The sequence below is a fragment of the Plectropomus leopardus genome, chromosome 12, assembly GCF_008729295.1.
Source record: "Plectropomus leopardus isolate mb chromosome 12, YSFRI_Pleo_2.0, whole genome shotgun sequence".
Classification (NCBI taxonomy): domain Eukaryota; kingdom Metazoa; phylum Chordata; class Actinopteri; order Perciformes; family Serranidae; genus Plectropomus; species Plectropomus leopardus.
Window position 1 is genome coordinate 1,923,767 of NC_056474.1, and position 16,074 is coordinate 1,939,840.

General features: G+C 37.2%; 1 protein-coding gene across 1 annotated transcript; it reads right to left on the reverse strand.

The window, feature by feature from the left end:
• Positions 1 to 1,064: 1,064 nt before the first annotated feature.
• LOC121951172 (protein-cysteine N-palmitoyltransferase HHAT-like protein) lies at positions 1,065 to 15,870 on the reverse strand. The gene is made up of 12 exons (XM_042497412.1): positions 15,718 to 15,870; positions 12,644 to 12,771; positions 10,321 to 10,388; positions 9,365 to 9,478; positions 7,591 to 7,785; positions 6,520 to 6,729; positions 5,125 to 5,296; positions 4,006 to 4,150; positions 2,973 to 3,008; positions 2,680 to 2,881; positions 1,815 to 1,956; positions 1,065 to 1,384 (listed from the first exon to the last, which is right to left on the reverse strand). The coding sequence occupies exons 2-12, from the start codon at positions 12,747 to 12,749 to the stop codon at positions 1,065 to 1,067; spliced, it is 1,710 nt and encodes a 569-aa protein (XP_042353346.1). The 5' UTR covers positions 12,750 to 12,771; positions 15,718 to 15,870.
• Between the last annotated feature and the right edge of the window lie 204 nt (positions 15,871 to 16,074).

Below are 16,074 nucleotides of genomic sequence, written 5' to 3' on the forward strand. Positions count from 1 at the left end.
TGTAAAAAAAAAAAAAAAAAAAAAAAAAGAAAGAAAAAAAAAAAATTTAGCCCAAAATAGCAAAAAATAAAGTTAAAAACAAACAGAAATAATCTAAAATTTTATAATTTTGCTCCATGATTTTAAATGTAAATGTACAGTTTTCTGTAAAAAAAAAAAAAAAAAAAAAAAAAAAATCCATAGCTTTTTAAATATAATTTCCTAAATCTACTAATTTCTACTAATTTGTGGGACATTTCTTGGCTAAATCGTCCATTATCTTTTCAGCCTTGTTTTCCAAAGAAATCAAATCAGTCCAGAGGTTTACATATTTGAGAAAGGCATCTGAATGCAGCACAAGAAAAGACATGTTGATCCAGGTTTTAAGGGGTTAAAGACCAATGGTTAAATATGCATTGCTTCAAAACAGACTGATGCTTTGAAATTCTGCCAGAGTTTTGGGACCAACAATTTGGGACTAGTTTGCAAAAGTATGATCAAGAGAAAATTTGAGAAAAAGTTGCAAAATGTGAAGTTTTTAAAGAGCATTGCAGCAAAAGTGCAGATGAATTGAGAGATTAATATGGTGGAAGAATTTTCACTCTAATCTGAGTCATTTTTGAGATTGAGAAATGTAAAGTTGATTGTTACAGCGCCACCTTGAGGTCGTTGAGTGTCATTTTTTTGTGCCAGAGCAGTGGGTGGAATTGCAACCCAACTGCCAATTTTGGTGAGTTTTTGTTGTACGGTTTTTGCTGCACAAAAACTTTTAGAAGAGAAAAATAAAGAGGACGAAGAAGAAAAAAATAATATGACCAAAACAAAAGGACTCCAGCAGCACGTGTTGCTGCTTGGACCCCTAAAAATCCAAATCTGAGAAAAATCAAAAAACTGGACCAAAGTAGTTGTTCCTTTACAATACTGTATGTCCTATATATACCTTTAGGCAAAGCATCGTAAAACTTTATCGGACCTATTATTTGCTAAACAATCTTTTGTTCAGATAAAATACAAAATGCACCATCGTGGGTTTGTGCCAGAGGATGTGTGACGATTATCTACAGCAAGTGCACTTGAGGATATTTTCACAGTTCAAAACCTCGCTTCTGACAAAGAAAAAAAAAAGGAGAAAACAGGCTTGTGAACGTTACAGGTGCCGTTGCAGTCTGGTTGGTGACAGTTGGCGAGGCCGAGGATGGAACGGTGCGAGGGGGCTGTTGACCGTGAAGTCTGAGACAGTCCGTTTCCTTTCTCTGTCTCTTTATTCTGCTTTTTTCTTTGCCATCGTCCACCGGCTTCACCGGCTCGGGGTCGTCCAGCAGGGCTTGTTGTCTCTCCCTTTCCTTCACCAGCTGCACGCCGCAGTAGGTCACAAGCAACACTAAGAGGGTGGACAGAGGGAAACCTGGGAGAAAACACAGAGAGACCATACTCTGCTGTTAAAGGGGCAGTTCACCTCGAAACAGAAATGACATATTTTATCTCTTACCTGTTGCATTATTCATCAGTCTAAAGTGTTGGAGATATCAGCTGAAGAAATAGCGTTTTTTCTCTCTAATATAATGAAACTGGATGGCACTTATCGTGCTCAAAGAGCCAAAAAATATAGATTTGGAAAAACTCATCAGATGCCAGAAATCATGATTTGGTTACTCAAGATGATCCAAAAGAGCAGTTTCACGTGGGAACTATTTTCTCTCTGAACTACAGCCGTTGTTATTATTATTATTATTCTGCGTTCATATAACGACATTGTGAAAACGATCTGTGCGTACTCGGATCCACAAAAAAACACACTGTTTAATATTTGATTATTCACTGGTGTTGTTTCTCACCTTTGAAAATCAGTCGTCTTCCCACCAGTTTGGCAAACTCCAAACTGTTCAGGGAGAGGACGTTGTAGAGGACAATGGCCCAGAAGTTGGCAGCGTTGAACACACCCCGAATCCTGCGAGACATGGCTTCACCCATCGCACCCTGGAAACAGCCAACACAGATATATTTTAAAGGTTCAGGACGTAAACTTCATGGTTTTTAATTAAAGTTAAATAAACAAATACATACAAACCACTATCAAGAAAAAATGGTTAATATTATTATATATATATATATTTATTTATTCATATTAATTTATTTTATATTATCAAAATAACAAAATCCTTATATATGTATATTTTTTTTTTTATTTTTTTTTTGTTATTTTTCATCACCATCATCACTGCTACTACTACTACTATTATTATTATTATTATTATCATTATTTCCAGCTGTGTCCTAGCTACCTTAAGGAGATAAAGAAACTGTAAGATGCATGAGAAAATAGGACTTAAATTACCTTTTCTTGTTTGTTTTTATGTTACTATGTTAAATTCAGTTAAATTTATATATATACATATACGTATATATATGCATTAAAAAAATAAACCATTCAAGAGAGTTCATAAATCATTCAGAATTCAAAGGTTGATAAAAAAGAGTAATTTCATGTTACAGGACAACTTTATGTTATTTACTAACCCACATTGAATATTATAATGAGTTATGCTAAATCATGATAATACCCAGTAAGTAACTTCAATTAAAAATAAATAACTTTTTGTCATATTTTCTGAAAACATCATGTTCCTCTGGCTCCTCACAGAACGAAAACAGCCCATCAGAGCCGGACAGAGTGAACGTTTGAAAGAGCGTGTAGCTCACCTCTATGGTAGAAAACGGTGGGATGGAGAAGAACTTGGCCACCCACAGCTCAAAGTTGAGGCCGAAGCAGTTGAAGAAGGACCAGATGTAAACCAGCTCACACGGGCCGAGCCACAGGGTGGTGATGGCGAAGGTGCAGAAGGTTGCAAGGAGCTCCTTGAAGATTTTATCGTGATCCCCACCGATGTAGTCGTAAACATACCTGCAAAATTCAGTTTGAAGTGTCAGAGTCGTCCTGTATGCGCTGATAAGTTCTGTCATTTAAACGCATGATTCTGAGCTCAAACACTCACTTGCACAGCCAGTCGTTGATGCCTCTGTCAAAGTGCCTAAAAACCACAGGACGTTTTCCATGTTAACATTTTTACGAAAAAAGAAACTGCACAATCATTTCTTAAAGTCCCCCTCCAGACATGTTTTAAAAAATTATTATGTAAAATGACTCTGAAATGACTCAGGCACTGGGTCCAGTTTACCGCACACTCCACCGCGCCGCTGCAGAGACTTTCGCTATGATAATCCTAAATCTGCTCTCTGTACTGAGTCCGCTCAGTGAAGGTTTCAGGTTTCTTTACCGATGCTGTGTCAAAGTTTGTTATTAAAGATGAAAAATAAATAATAATAGTAACGTGTTTCATAAATGTGGAGGTTAAAACCTCCAGCCTCATTAACATACTGAAACAGGAATACAGAAAAGAAATTCAGTTGTGCAAAAATATATAGATATTTCTATATGTCCTGTTCAATTATCAAATTTTGTTCATTTATTCATGCAATTGTCCTTTTCCAGATATTCCCATATTTATTTATGTATTTATCTATATATTCTTTATTTATTAATTTTTATTCATATTTCAAGTTTATTCATTTATTCCTCTTTATTATATATATACAGTATATATATACACACTCACCTATTTATTCCAATATTTATTTATACATTTATGCATGTTTATATTTTTACATTTACATATACTTATATATTTTCATCTATACATTATTCAGCTATTTATGTATTTATTTATACATTAATTTTTAAATTTTATTTATTGATGCTAAGTAATTTTTCGTCCTCCATACTGCTGATATACGTTACCTATATTAGTTAGCTTGCCTGGCGTATGTCTGAATCTGAGATTTTAGCGCACAGTCATCGCTCTCTTCAAAAGAGAACTGTGAAAACACGTCTCCAAAAACAAACTTACTGCAAAAATATAAGTCAACATGATCGAGGTCGGACATATCAGGGGACACAAACATAAAAAAAAAACATATTTGAGAGGAGCGGGACGTTCAGATTCTGAACACACAACAAGTCACACGTACGTCTCGGCGAAGACGTAGAGCATGGTGATACATTTGGGAGGCTGAGGAGGGTCCAGGTGGTCCAGTGTGGACACGGTGTTGATGACACCAAACATCATGGCTGCTTTCACCCAGTCGTACACCAGGTTGGAATAAGCCAGACCGGCTGCAGAGGTGCACATGGAAACAAAGCAAGTACAATGACGGGAGTTAATGTCACACATTTAAACAGACACTAAAGTGGAGCAGCATCAGAGAAATGGGAGTTTTTAGGATTTGAGGACATATGGGGGCTTAGCCAGGACCTCAGGGGAGGTGAAGGGGATCCATACCCTTAATTTAATTACATTTCATTTCATTATATTTAAAGGAGCAGAGATGGAAAGACATGCAGGACCAGCTGGACAGAGAGGTCAGCTCACAGTAATGTCTTCATTTCATTCCATTTCATTTTATTTACTTTTATTTTATTTTACTTTATTTTATTTTATTTTATTTTTATGAACAAACTCTATTATGATGGCTTTTAAACACACCCTGGCACGTTATTCACATTATTTACTTTTTTTTTTTTACTTTTAAAATTAATAATACATTTTATTTAATACAGAATACTTTATTAATGCTTTCATTAAAAATGTATTGACTGGAGGTGGAAAAATAGTTCATGTAAATATTTATGTTGTATGCATTTATTCATGTACAAGTATACACCGAGTGACTGATTATTAGATCAGAGCCTTTTTTTTTTCATCCAATGCTTATTTTTGAAACATATATAGCCTATTTATGTCAATATGGGGTTATTTATAAAATATTCGGGGCCATAGCCTCCACGCCACTGCGGCGAAACACCGATTTGTGACGTGAAACTGCTTTATTTGTTGATTTTACCCATTTAAATCTCTAGACCTGTTTGTTTTGGAGAGGAAGAGACATCTGCAGATAATTCAGCTCTCACTAAAAAAACTCCTGAAGAATGAACACTGAAGAAATACCAACTGGGGGAAGTTTCAGCTGGTTGTAATCTGCAGTTTTCACCACTAGCTGCCACTAAATCCCCTTAATTTCTGACACTGTTCCTTTAACTTTGAGTCAACATTGGTTGTGTCATTGTGTCCAAAAACAGAAACAGCTCACCGAGACACCAGTCAGAGAGCTTGGTGACCAGCTTCATGTCACTGGGGATTGTCAAGATGTAGAGGTAGTGGAAGAAGACGTCCACCATCAGAATGACTCCCAGATGCAACACGGCTTTAGTGGTGATATTCCACATCTCCCTGTCCTTGCGGGTCAGCTGCGTGTTGTTCACCTGTGGAATTAAAAACGTTTTGTAGCGTTTTGTAAAAGGATACGACCGTCCTAACGTCTCAGCAGATAGTTAAACATGTGCGGTCAAACAAACTGTTAAACTTATAAACTGCATTTAAAGCAGTGACATTCAACTCATCTTCTAATTCACAGAAAAATAAAGTGATTCACACTGGAAATTGTTTTTGTATTTTCAGTAAACATAAAGTGTCAGAGTGCATAAAACAGCATTTAAACAGAGCTCATAAATCAAAAAGAAAGGATCCCCTACACCCTGACAAAGGTCCTAGCTAAGACCCTAATTTCCTAAAAACCTGCAAATGTCCTTAAATCCTAAAAATGTCCTTACATTCAAGAATGTAATGTCCCAAAATCTGAGAAACACCCTAAATCTGATAAATGTCCTAGAAACACCCTAAAATCCTAAAAATGTCCTAAAATCCTACAAATATCCAAAAGTCCTGGAAATGTTTTACAATCAAAGAAACATCCTAAAACAATTTCCCAAATCTTAAAAATGTATTAAAATCCCACAAATGTGCTAAAATCTTACAAACATCTTACAGTCCGAGAATTGTCTTAAAATCCCAAAAGCATCCTTAAATACTTGAAACATCCTAAAATCCTGGAAATGTCCTAAAATCTTAAATGTCCGAGAACAGAAATGTCCTAGCATTTGAGAAATGTCCTAAAATCCAAGAAACATCCTAAAAAATTTCCTAAAATCCTAAAAATGTGTTGAAATCCGAGAAATGTCTTAAAATCCTACAAGCATCCTCAAATCCTTGAAACATCCTTAAGTCCTAGAAATGTCCTAAAATCCTAGAGATGTTCTAAAATACGAGAAATGTTAAAAAAAAATCCCACAAGCATCCTTAAATCCTTGAAACATCCTAAAATCCCTGAAATATATATACAGGGCTGCTGCCGCTGCCCCCTGCTCTCCTGTCGTTTTGTAAAATCGGTCCCCATAGTAAAGCAAGCTGAGTGATTTCGAGTATAAAAACTGAAATCTGGAGACATTTCAGTGTGTTTGTGCGCCTAAAATCTTTGTTTTCTGTCTCCACTCGTGGCTTTAAACAGAGTTATGTAAACACACGGCATTATGCGGGGGTGTTACATGTGCTCTCATGAGTGACGGCTTAATAACTGCTGTGAAATTTCAGATGGCTGCTCACTTTCCACTCATTTTTCACCACTCTGACTTGAATGTTAAATCCTCACCTGAACGTGGAACCTGTCGAAAGTCATGATAGGTCCAAAGAAGAAGAAGGGGAGGTAGAAGTTGTATTTCAGCAGGTCGGAGAATGTGAAGTTGCCGTCCTTCTTCTCACAGTTCTCTAAAGCGAAGCTCATGCAGCGAATGATGCTGAAGCCGCAGCCTCCGTAGAACAGGATGTCTTGCAGGTCAAAAGAGCCGGTCACTAAGGACTCCTGGAGACGGAGTCAGAGATCATTTTATTCTTCAGACATCGTCATTTTGCAGATGCACAATACACCTGAACTACCTAGTGTTTGAATTAACTGTTGTGCACTAAAATAAGCATTCAGCAACAGTTTATACTCGAGAAGGAAAGTTAACCTTTTATCTAACCCTGCCCACCCAAGCTGGCTTTAATAACCTGTGATGTCTAAGTCGTGCAATTTAAAATAAATTTAAGAAAACAGCAATAGTACATCTTTGAAATGCCATAAAATCCTAGAAATGTCCTGAAATCCCAGAAAGGTCCTGAAATCCTAGAAATGTCCTAAAATCCTAAAAATGTCCTAAAACCCTAAAAATATCCTAAAATCCTAGAAAACATCCTAAGATTCTCAAAATGTCCTTAAATCCTTCAAATGTCACAAGATCCTAGAAACTTATTAAAATCCTACAAACATCCTTAAATCCTACAAACTCTCTACAATCCTAAAAATGTCCTACAATCTTAAAAAATGTATTAAACCCTACAATGTCCCAAAATCCTAGAAACGTCTTATAGTCCTAATGTCCAGAAATTCTACAAACATCCTAAAAATCCTCAAAATTAAAAAAAAATCCTAGAAACTTCTTAAAATCCTTCAGGCAGCCTAGTATCCTCGACACGTTCTAAAATCCTAAAAATGTCCTAGAATCCAAGAAATGTCCTAAAATCCTACAAGCATCCTTAATGCAAGAAATGTCCTTAAAATGCTAGAAACACCTGTGGCTGCTGTGGCCCTGCAGCAAAGCTGAGTCTCCCTGGTGGAGACTATTAAGTGTTAATTCATACGAAGAGCCTTCGTGCAGATTTGAGGATTGAACCACGCACTCACCTGCCAGGAGTTATACGGCTCCAGCTTGATGGAGGCCAGCGTGGTGAGACCGGCCACGAAGCACAGCCACTTCATCTTGACCAGGGCGACGCTGTAGAGGATGATGCAGTGGGACAGAACCAGAGCCGTGAAGGTCCAGCCCATCGTGATGAGGACTGCCAAACCGCCGTACACACCAAAGATCAAGGATCTGTGCTGTGGGTAAAGAGGGGCCAGCGTCAGTGAGATGTCACGACAGGATTTTATTTACATGATGATGATTTTATTGAACATACGTGAAGAATGGCGTTAGTACGATAACACTGGGTCTATGTTTGATTAGAGGATAAATTGTGGAGAAAAACAACAAATCTACCGTCCATGCATTGATGGCGGAAATGAAACACATAACAAATGTTATAAAATTCACAAGTTTATTAATGTTACCTTACATCCATCTATACCAATCTTCATTGTAAGCATGAAACAAGACAGAAAACACGTTTAAAACATATTTAACTGTTTTAAATATGTAAAAAAGAGAAATCACAAAATAATCGACAGATGGCATCCAAGTCAAACAGAATCACTGACTGTAGATAAAGATGGAGGACACCACAGCTCCCCAAAAGTGAAGCCAAAACATCTTCATCGCCCCCTGGTGGCTGGCTGCAGGACAGGTCAAAATCCCGCCCCCCTCCATGTTACCGCAAAGTACACGCCCAAATAAAGGTTTTCCAAAAATGGTTTCTGTTATTTAATGTAGTTCCTATCACACAGATTTTGTTCAGGTGTTCATTTTTCTATTAAGTTTGATTTTATTTATTATTTGATGCCAAAAAAGGTAGTGGGACATCATGATTTGACAGCTGTGTGGACCAATCACTGTGCTGCTGATCAATGACACTCCTCCCGATTGGTCAGACGGCTGTATGGGCGGGAACTCCACCCCTACAGACTCTGGCTCCAAATTATGTCACCAGCGCAAGGTAGCTGAAACCGTGGATATTTTTAAGACCCCAGCAACAGTGATGGGCTTTGAAGCCAATTTTACAAAGTGACCAAAAGTGAAAAGTGGCCCAAAAAGACCTTTAAAAACTAAGCATATTAGCATAATTTCTTTCAAAAAATATTAAAAATAAGATAAAATCTTAGTTTTTTGATATTATTTTTAAAAATTCCCCACAGATTTCAGGTCATTTCCTTGTCACATTTTATTTATTTATTTATATTTAATTTTCAAGTTGATTATTGCCTTCTACCCCAATTTATTTTTAAGAAATCAAACACATTTTCTCAGGTTTTAGAGGATAAAAAACCTGAGAAAATTTTCTGAATGCAGCACAAAAAACTGAAGTCTATCTTTATACATGCACGGATATTTTGGCTTCGTTTTTGCACAGTGGAAGTTAAAAGGAGACGAGTCGTCCATCTTTATATACAGTCTATGATCAGAACGTAACTCACGCTCGTGCATCAAAACAATCGTCTTAGACCTGGGGTGTAAATACACCGTATGAAAATCTATATTTCGCCAAATAAAAAAGAATAGATACAGCCAAAGGCCGACTGTTTACATCATGTGGCTTCGAATTTAACATTTTCATCACATATCAAATTTAACCTGGTGTTTGTCCTTTATTAGAGCAATGCTTGTATTCAAATCCACCCAAACACACACACACACACACACACACACACACACACACACACACACAATAAGAGACATGCCGTTATACCTGAACAGTCACATTAAAGTGCAAAAGGTGATGCACAGTCACACACATGCACGCACCTTTGGCGCTAGTAGTGTGAATATCTTGGCAAAGATAACGTGACCGGTGAGAGCAAAAAGGATATGATTGCGGAATGTCGTGAACCACATCATCCATTCGAAGTCCGCAACATCCTGTGGCGAAGGAAGATCCGTTAGTATCACGTGACAATCAGTCTCTTTTGACATCTGACGCCAGGAAATCCACTCGCAGAACACAGTGAAATAAACACAGGGATTATTTTTTGGAGCCCTGAGAGGCAAAAAAGAAAACAATTAAAGTCTGATCCATTTTATCTCCTGTTTTAATGACTTAAGATGAGGTGAAAAAATAGTAATGAAAGGATAATCTCTGGATAGTTTGTTTTTTCGTGTGTGAAAAGTGGAAACAATGTCCTGTGAAAGGTGAAATTTATCACACGACTCCACTGAAACATCCAAGTCTCTCAGGTCTTTTGGGACAGCTCTGCTTCGTGTCCCAAAAGTCAAAACTAAACACGAAGCAGCGTTTAGATTCCATGCGCCATATATCTGGAACAAACTGCAGGTCTGCTCCTACTCCTTTTCAAACATGAACCATGTAATTTCCTGTTGCTTGTCTGAATCTATTCATTGAATATTATAATCCATTTTTGTTGTTGCCATTTTGTTTTATCCTTATTTTTCTGTTTGAACATGCAGTGTAAAAGAGGCTTAATTATCTTGTGGGAAGAAGCTCAGACAAAATAATGTGCACACAAGATAACTTTGATACAAAAGATTATTAAGTTGTTAAAAAATGAAAAAAACAAAAAATAAAAATAAAAATAATAAAAATCTCCTGTCAGGATTTTAGGACCTCTGTAGTTTCTACGTGTTATATTTATTTATTTATTGTTGTTTTTTTCAGGAGAAAAAACAGGTAAAATCAAACTTCGCCAGATTTTTTTTTACTCACTTGCCTCTCAGAGCTTCCGTACTTTATTTGGGTGACCTACCATTTTCCTGCCAAAGTAATGCCATCCTGGTTTCACACTTTCTTTGAAGGCCCTCCTGTTGATGTTCTCTATATAAAGAAGACAAAAACAGGATACAAAATAATATGTTTAATCAGTAGGGCATTAAAATGCTCAATTAATGGTAAAATATTAATAATATATCAGTAATATTACTCCAAATTCAGTAATCTTACACCTATTTTAAATCTAAAAGCCCAAAAAGGGGACAGGGGTTGAAAATTAACCATGGTTGGAGACCTTTATGTACATGTATGCTTATGCGTTTGTTCTTGTAAAATAAAAGTGTGTGTGTGTGTGTGTGTGTGTGTGTGTGTGTGTGTACATATAGGAGAAACAATGATGCAGACTTTATTGTTGGTGTCTATGTGAAACTGAGCATTTTTTAAACGATCATTTGGAGATACGTGTCCCGTAGGAGTCAAGCTTTGAACAGATTTGGTGCAATTGTTGGATTATTCACAGCGAATTTAAGGTGTTGGAGCGCATTCAGTCCATTTGATAATGTCAAATATTACATAATGCACTCGTTGAAAGCTTTCTATTTTTAAGGCCGACACTCGTACGGTGATAATCTGGTTGCAGGGGAACACAGCAGCTCTCTGCATAATCTGAGTGAAGCGCTAACATAGAGAATGATAAAAATAACAACAAAAATATTCGTCATGATAACCAGAATCATGGCAGGGATGCTGAGACGCTCAGAACATGGTAGGAAATGCGACTGGCACGCGCCCCCGCTGTGGCTCCTCCAGCTCTGCCTGATTACACTAATGGACATGAAAAAGGATATCAAAATGTGAGGGTCAGGCAGGGAAAGCCTCTTACTTCTGGGAACACGGCCAAGCTTCTATTATGGGTTCGTGGTGCCACTGTAGCATGCAGACCTGAGCAGCAGAAACATCCACGGACTGAAAAATGACCATTTCAAGACAGTCGGGGAGGAAAAGAATCAGGACTGTGGCCAATCTGACTGCACAGACTGTGACAGGAAGTGCCATCCACCAGATCACACTCAGGCCATTCAGACTAGTGTGTGAAGAGGACACTTTAAGGGACTGTTCTTCATTTATCAGAGGAGGAGGGTGGCTTGGGTGTGATTTATTAATTTATTTTTTAATTTTGACGGTTCCCTAAGCTACAAATATTTTTCCTTGAGTGTTCCTGATAATTTGTGCAAAATGCATGAACTTCCCTCCACAACAAATTGGTTATTAGATTAAATTTTACCCGTCAATCTTTGAAAGTTAAAAGTTAAAGACAAAATCCTGGAAATGCATGCTGTTTAGTTTGTGCCACCGATTTATTTTTAACAGCACATGTAGAATAAAGTGATTTTTATGAAATGTCAATATTTTAAGCTCTGATTTGGTTATGTTTTTTTTTTTGTCTGACAGAAGCGTTCATAGCACATGATGTATCCAAGGAATCTTGGAAAATTTAAAAATTCAACGATAATTTCTGTTTTTACAGTTTTTACAGATTTTCTTGAAGGCTTTTTTAAAAAACATTTAATTAAAAAAAAAAATTCAGTAAAATAAATATAAAGTGCATTTTTTAAAGTTGTATGCCCCAAGCCAAATAATATTTTTTTTAAAAAAAACACAAGACCTTCCCCAGTGCTTAAAAAATAATGATATGCCAATTTTTTGACAGGTCAAATGTTAAATAAGACATAGAATAAAGTATCACTGTTTTAAGCATAGATTTTTTTTCTGACACAAGTATTTGTCCCACATAATATGTTCAAGGACAACCAGAAATTTGAAAGTTCATTGATAATTTCGGCTTTTATAGCTTGTGGTTATGATTAATGGTGTAGTTTTGGCAACTGTTAAATGCAACAAACAACAACATATATATGTGTCCCTAAGTATTTTTACTGTCTGCAAATATTGCTGTTATTATTTCAGGCTGAACTGTTTTGGACTCAGTGTAACTGAAACTTGAAACCTGAAATTTGTCCATCAGGAAAATAATTAGAGAGTAAGTGGACCATCTTTAAATTGTCCTCATATTAATAGAAACATGCAGGAATTCCTTAGAGGACAGTCTCTTAGTCTGACAAATTAACTTTCCTTTATGCACTTTTATAATTAAGTCCCATTATTTCATGTTAAGGGATTTTTGTGGGATTTATTTGGACTGAAAGTGTTTTTTTCTTACCTAAAGTTAATAAGGCAAACGAGCAGCTGCTTAAAAAGTGTCTGTTTGCTTTGACTCCAATAAACGGACCTGAGTGAACTCTAGCACTGTGTTACTGTATGCGCTCTGGACGTCTCGTCCTGACGTGTCGTGCACTCACCGCTTGACGCTTCAAATATCCAACTGCCTGCCCATATCAACGCCATGGCGAGCACGGCTGTGTAGAGATACAGCTCATATCTGGGGAGCGCAGCCTTGATCCCCATGGTGACTCTGAACGCTGGAGGCCTGTCGGGTCAAAAACAGGCGGCCACACAGTTTTAAAAACGACTGAAGGAAAACGGCATCGAGCAAATAAACACACACATCTGAAAGCAGCAATGAATGACTGTGCAAGTGTGAGCAAAGGGTTAACAGGGTTCTACAGTTTGATTTGAAAGTTTGAAAAACCTTTTGCATGAAAAACACGAGCCTTGTAGCCATATCATATCGCCAATTTTTGTCGAATTTGCACATCCCCATGTCGTCCAGGGTGCAGTGACAACCAAGGTCGTAGCTTTCATTTCAATACTGGGAGGAACTTATATGAAATTGGGGGTTTTGGGGTCATTTGCCAGAAAATTTTGAGCATCAAGCAATTATTTTTTATCAATTCTGGTGATTTTATTTTTTTTCATGCACCAATTTGTGCCTTTTTCTTTTTACCCAGCTGCCATCGCTGACATTAATATTTATTTGATTTATGTCTCTTTAAAAAGTAAAACAGGTTTTGTCACAAAGTGTTTAACAAAGACAGACATATGTATGTGTACACATACAGGCATAAAGACATAAGCGTGCATAGATCAGTTAAACAAGATAAAAGAATAAAAGATAAAATATTAGATATAAAAAAATCTAACTTTAAAAAAGGAAACAGGTCAAATACTACAGGATGTCATAAAGATGTTGGACTCTTACATCGAGAACATGTCAAACTCTGGTTGGAAAAAAAATCAGGTTGACGATATTTTAAATGTCCAAAAACATCAGAATTTATGGTTGTGTGGACATTAATAATATGGTCATTTATGTCGACATTTGGCTTTGTTCTACATACCTCATGATTAAATGTTATTCTACATTAAGATGACGTTGGCTTAAGACCACAACTTCAAAAAAGCAACAAAATATCAACATAACTTTCTGTCGTTTTTCTTTGTCAAATTGATGCCGGTGTTGGATGTTGTCCTGACATTGAATTTTGGTCACAACCTAGATTGTAAATGTAAATGTCTTTAACTGTGTCAATGTCTTCTGCTACTTCCATGTTTTTATTGACAGGGACAAGTGCACATGTTGTAAATATTAAGAGGGACATGTCCCCTGAGTCCCCCCTGAAATCTACGCCTATGGTGACAGCTGCTTTGCAGCGAGAGGATCCTCCTGGAAAGTGTTGTTGATTCTGCTATCCTGATCTGTGACATTCATGCAAGAGGCATTCTGTAAATTGTTAAAAACAAAGATTTGACCAATTATTATGAGATTTTACAGTCCATCGTCATAATTTTTAAAAATAAAATTCTACATGTCTGAGCAGTTCTAAAACCTTTGAAATAATGATTATAGACATTTTAATACCAATTAAGGCCTTATTTTTGGGGTGGCCAAACTTGTTTGATTGTGCACTATATGAAAAATATCAGGCATCATGGGCCAAACAATAATAAATTCACTTTTTTCAACTAGTTTAGCAGAGAGGAAATCAGTGTTTCTAGAACCGAAGAGCCCATTTACCAGAGAAAATAAATCTCTATTAAAATGATTATGCATCACAACTTAACTATTTAATGTTTGACACCACAGTATTATTATTAAAAATAATGCTTAAGCAATATCCCAGTTTATTTTTGAAAATTTGCCACCGGCCGTTTAAATTGGCAGCTGGCTGCAGTTGGCTGTAGTTTGGCCACCCTTCTTTTAGATGACTAAATTCAGTGCCTTTTTTACTTTTTAAGGTGCCCTGGTTAACCAATATTTATTGAACAAGATGTCATTGATTATTCTGAAGAATTCATGAAAGCATGCACTTTAACCCTTTGAGACCTGAGAAATTTGGCGTGTTTTCTTACAAGAACATGGGAAGAAGGCAATGTGCAATGAAAGAAGAAATGACACCCCAAAATAGCAAAAAAACTAAAAAGTACAAGAAAATTACCTGGAAATCAGCAGAAAAAAGGAAAACAAGACAATAATTCTGTAACATAATTTTAAATTATAAATACATTTTTCTCTAGCTGCTTTTTATTTTTTTTCCTGGACATTTTACCCAAGCTTTTTCAAAAATATTTTTTAATCTATTAGTTGCAATATGTGGAACATTTCTGCCTTTCCTCTCATGTTTTTCAAATAAATAGTGCCACTTTGCTCAGCGTTGAGAGATTTCCAGGTTTCAAGGTGTTTCAGATTTCAGTTCATGTCTTAAAAATACCGGTTGGTTTCAACAATAAAAAATTTTGATCAAAACACAAAATGTTTTAAGGTATACGCCACCACTGCATTACTGCAGATTCTCTTTAGTCATCAGAGCCATAGACTCCCTTGGTAAATAGTGTGCAGTGCAGCCCTATGGAAAACTAACAAACATCTCCTGTTTGTAAAACAAATATGCACTGAGCCAGAACAACACAGATCCTTCATGAAAGATAGAGACCAAGGTGTTTTAAGGAGGTGACATTTTACTAATAAGCCTTTCGGATCGACAGGGCAGTGACTTAAATAGTACTGCAGAGCTGTGGCTCCTCGGAATCAGCACCGTCAGCTGCGCAACCCTACCTCTCCTTCCTATTATAGCTCTTGCAGTTGGTCCGCTGTGCAGCAGGGCAGCTGCAGTGCTATGTGATCTGAGGGGCGCTGGGGACTCACTTCACAGAATAATTAGCACCGACTGGAATGACCAAGAATGGTGCATCGGAAAACAGAAATAGTTACTTTCCAGCGGAGAATAACGCATTTGTACTTTTGTGTGCGTAAATGTGTGTGTGCGCCTGGCTCGTGTCACGCACTTTGAGTTGAAGTTGGACTTGCACTAACAAGTGCAGCCAAGATGTTTATCATGGCTGAAGCAGGAGCCCAGCAAAGCGTCCTGCATACAAATATTGCTCTCCATGCATAACACGCAGGCTTTTATGCATTGTTTTTTGTGCTTTCTCTTATAAATAACCCTATAAATAAAAGATATTTGTTGTTACTAACCTTTTATCCGCTTCACCCTGTCAGTGTGAGGGCAGCAGTGTTTACAGCTCTTCAATAGAGACAAGAAAACAGAGGGTGGCGGTGGTTACAGCAGGTTTTCTTATTCATCCGTCTTGCAGGGGCTTGCCGCTGCCGCTGCCTGCGATCACCAGCCTCGGCCAGTCAGGATGTTGCGGATTCAACCAAAGGAGGAGGTGGTGGGGGAGGTGGGGTGGGGAGAGGATGAGGTGGGGGGATATATTTATCCTTCACCACTGCAGCGCAGTGAGGGGTGGTCCACAGCGAGCCCATCAGACCTTACGGGAGCGCAAAAGACACAAAAATGAAGAAGAAAGCATCAGTCAGAGGCAGCATCTA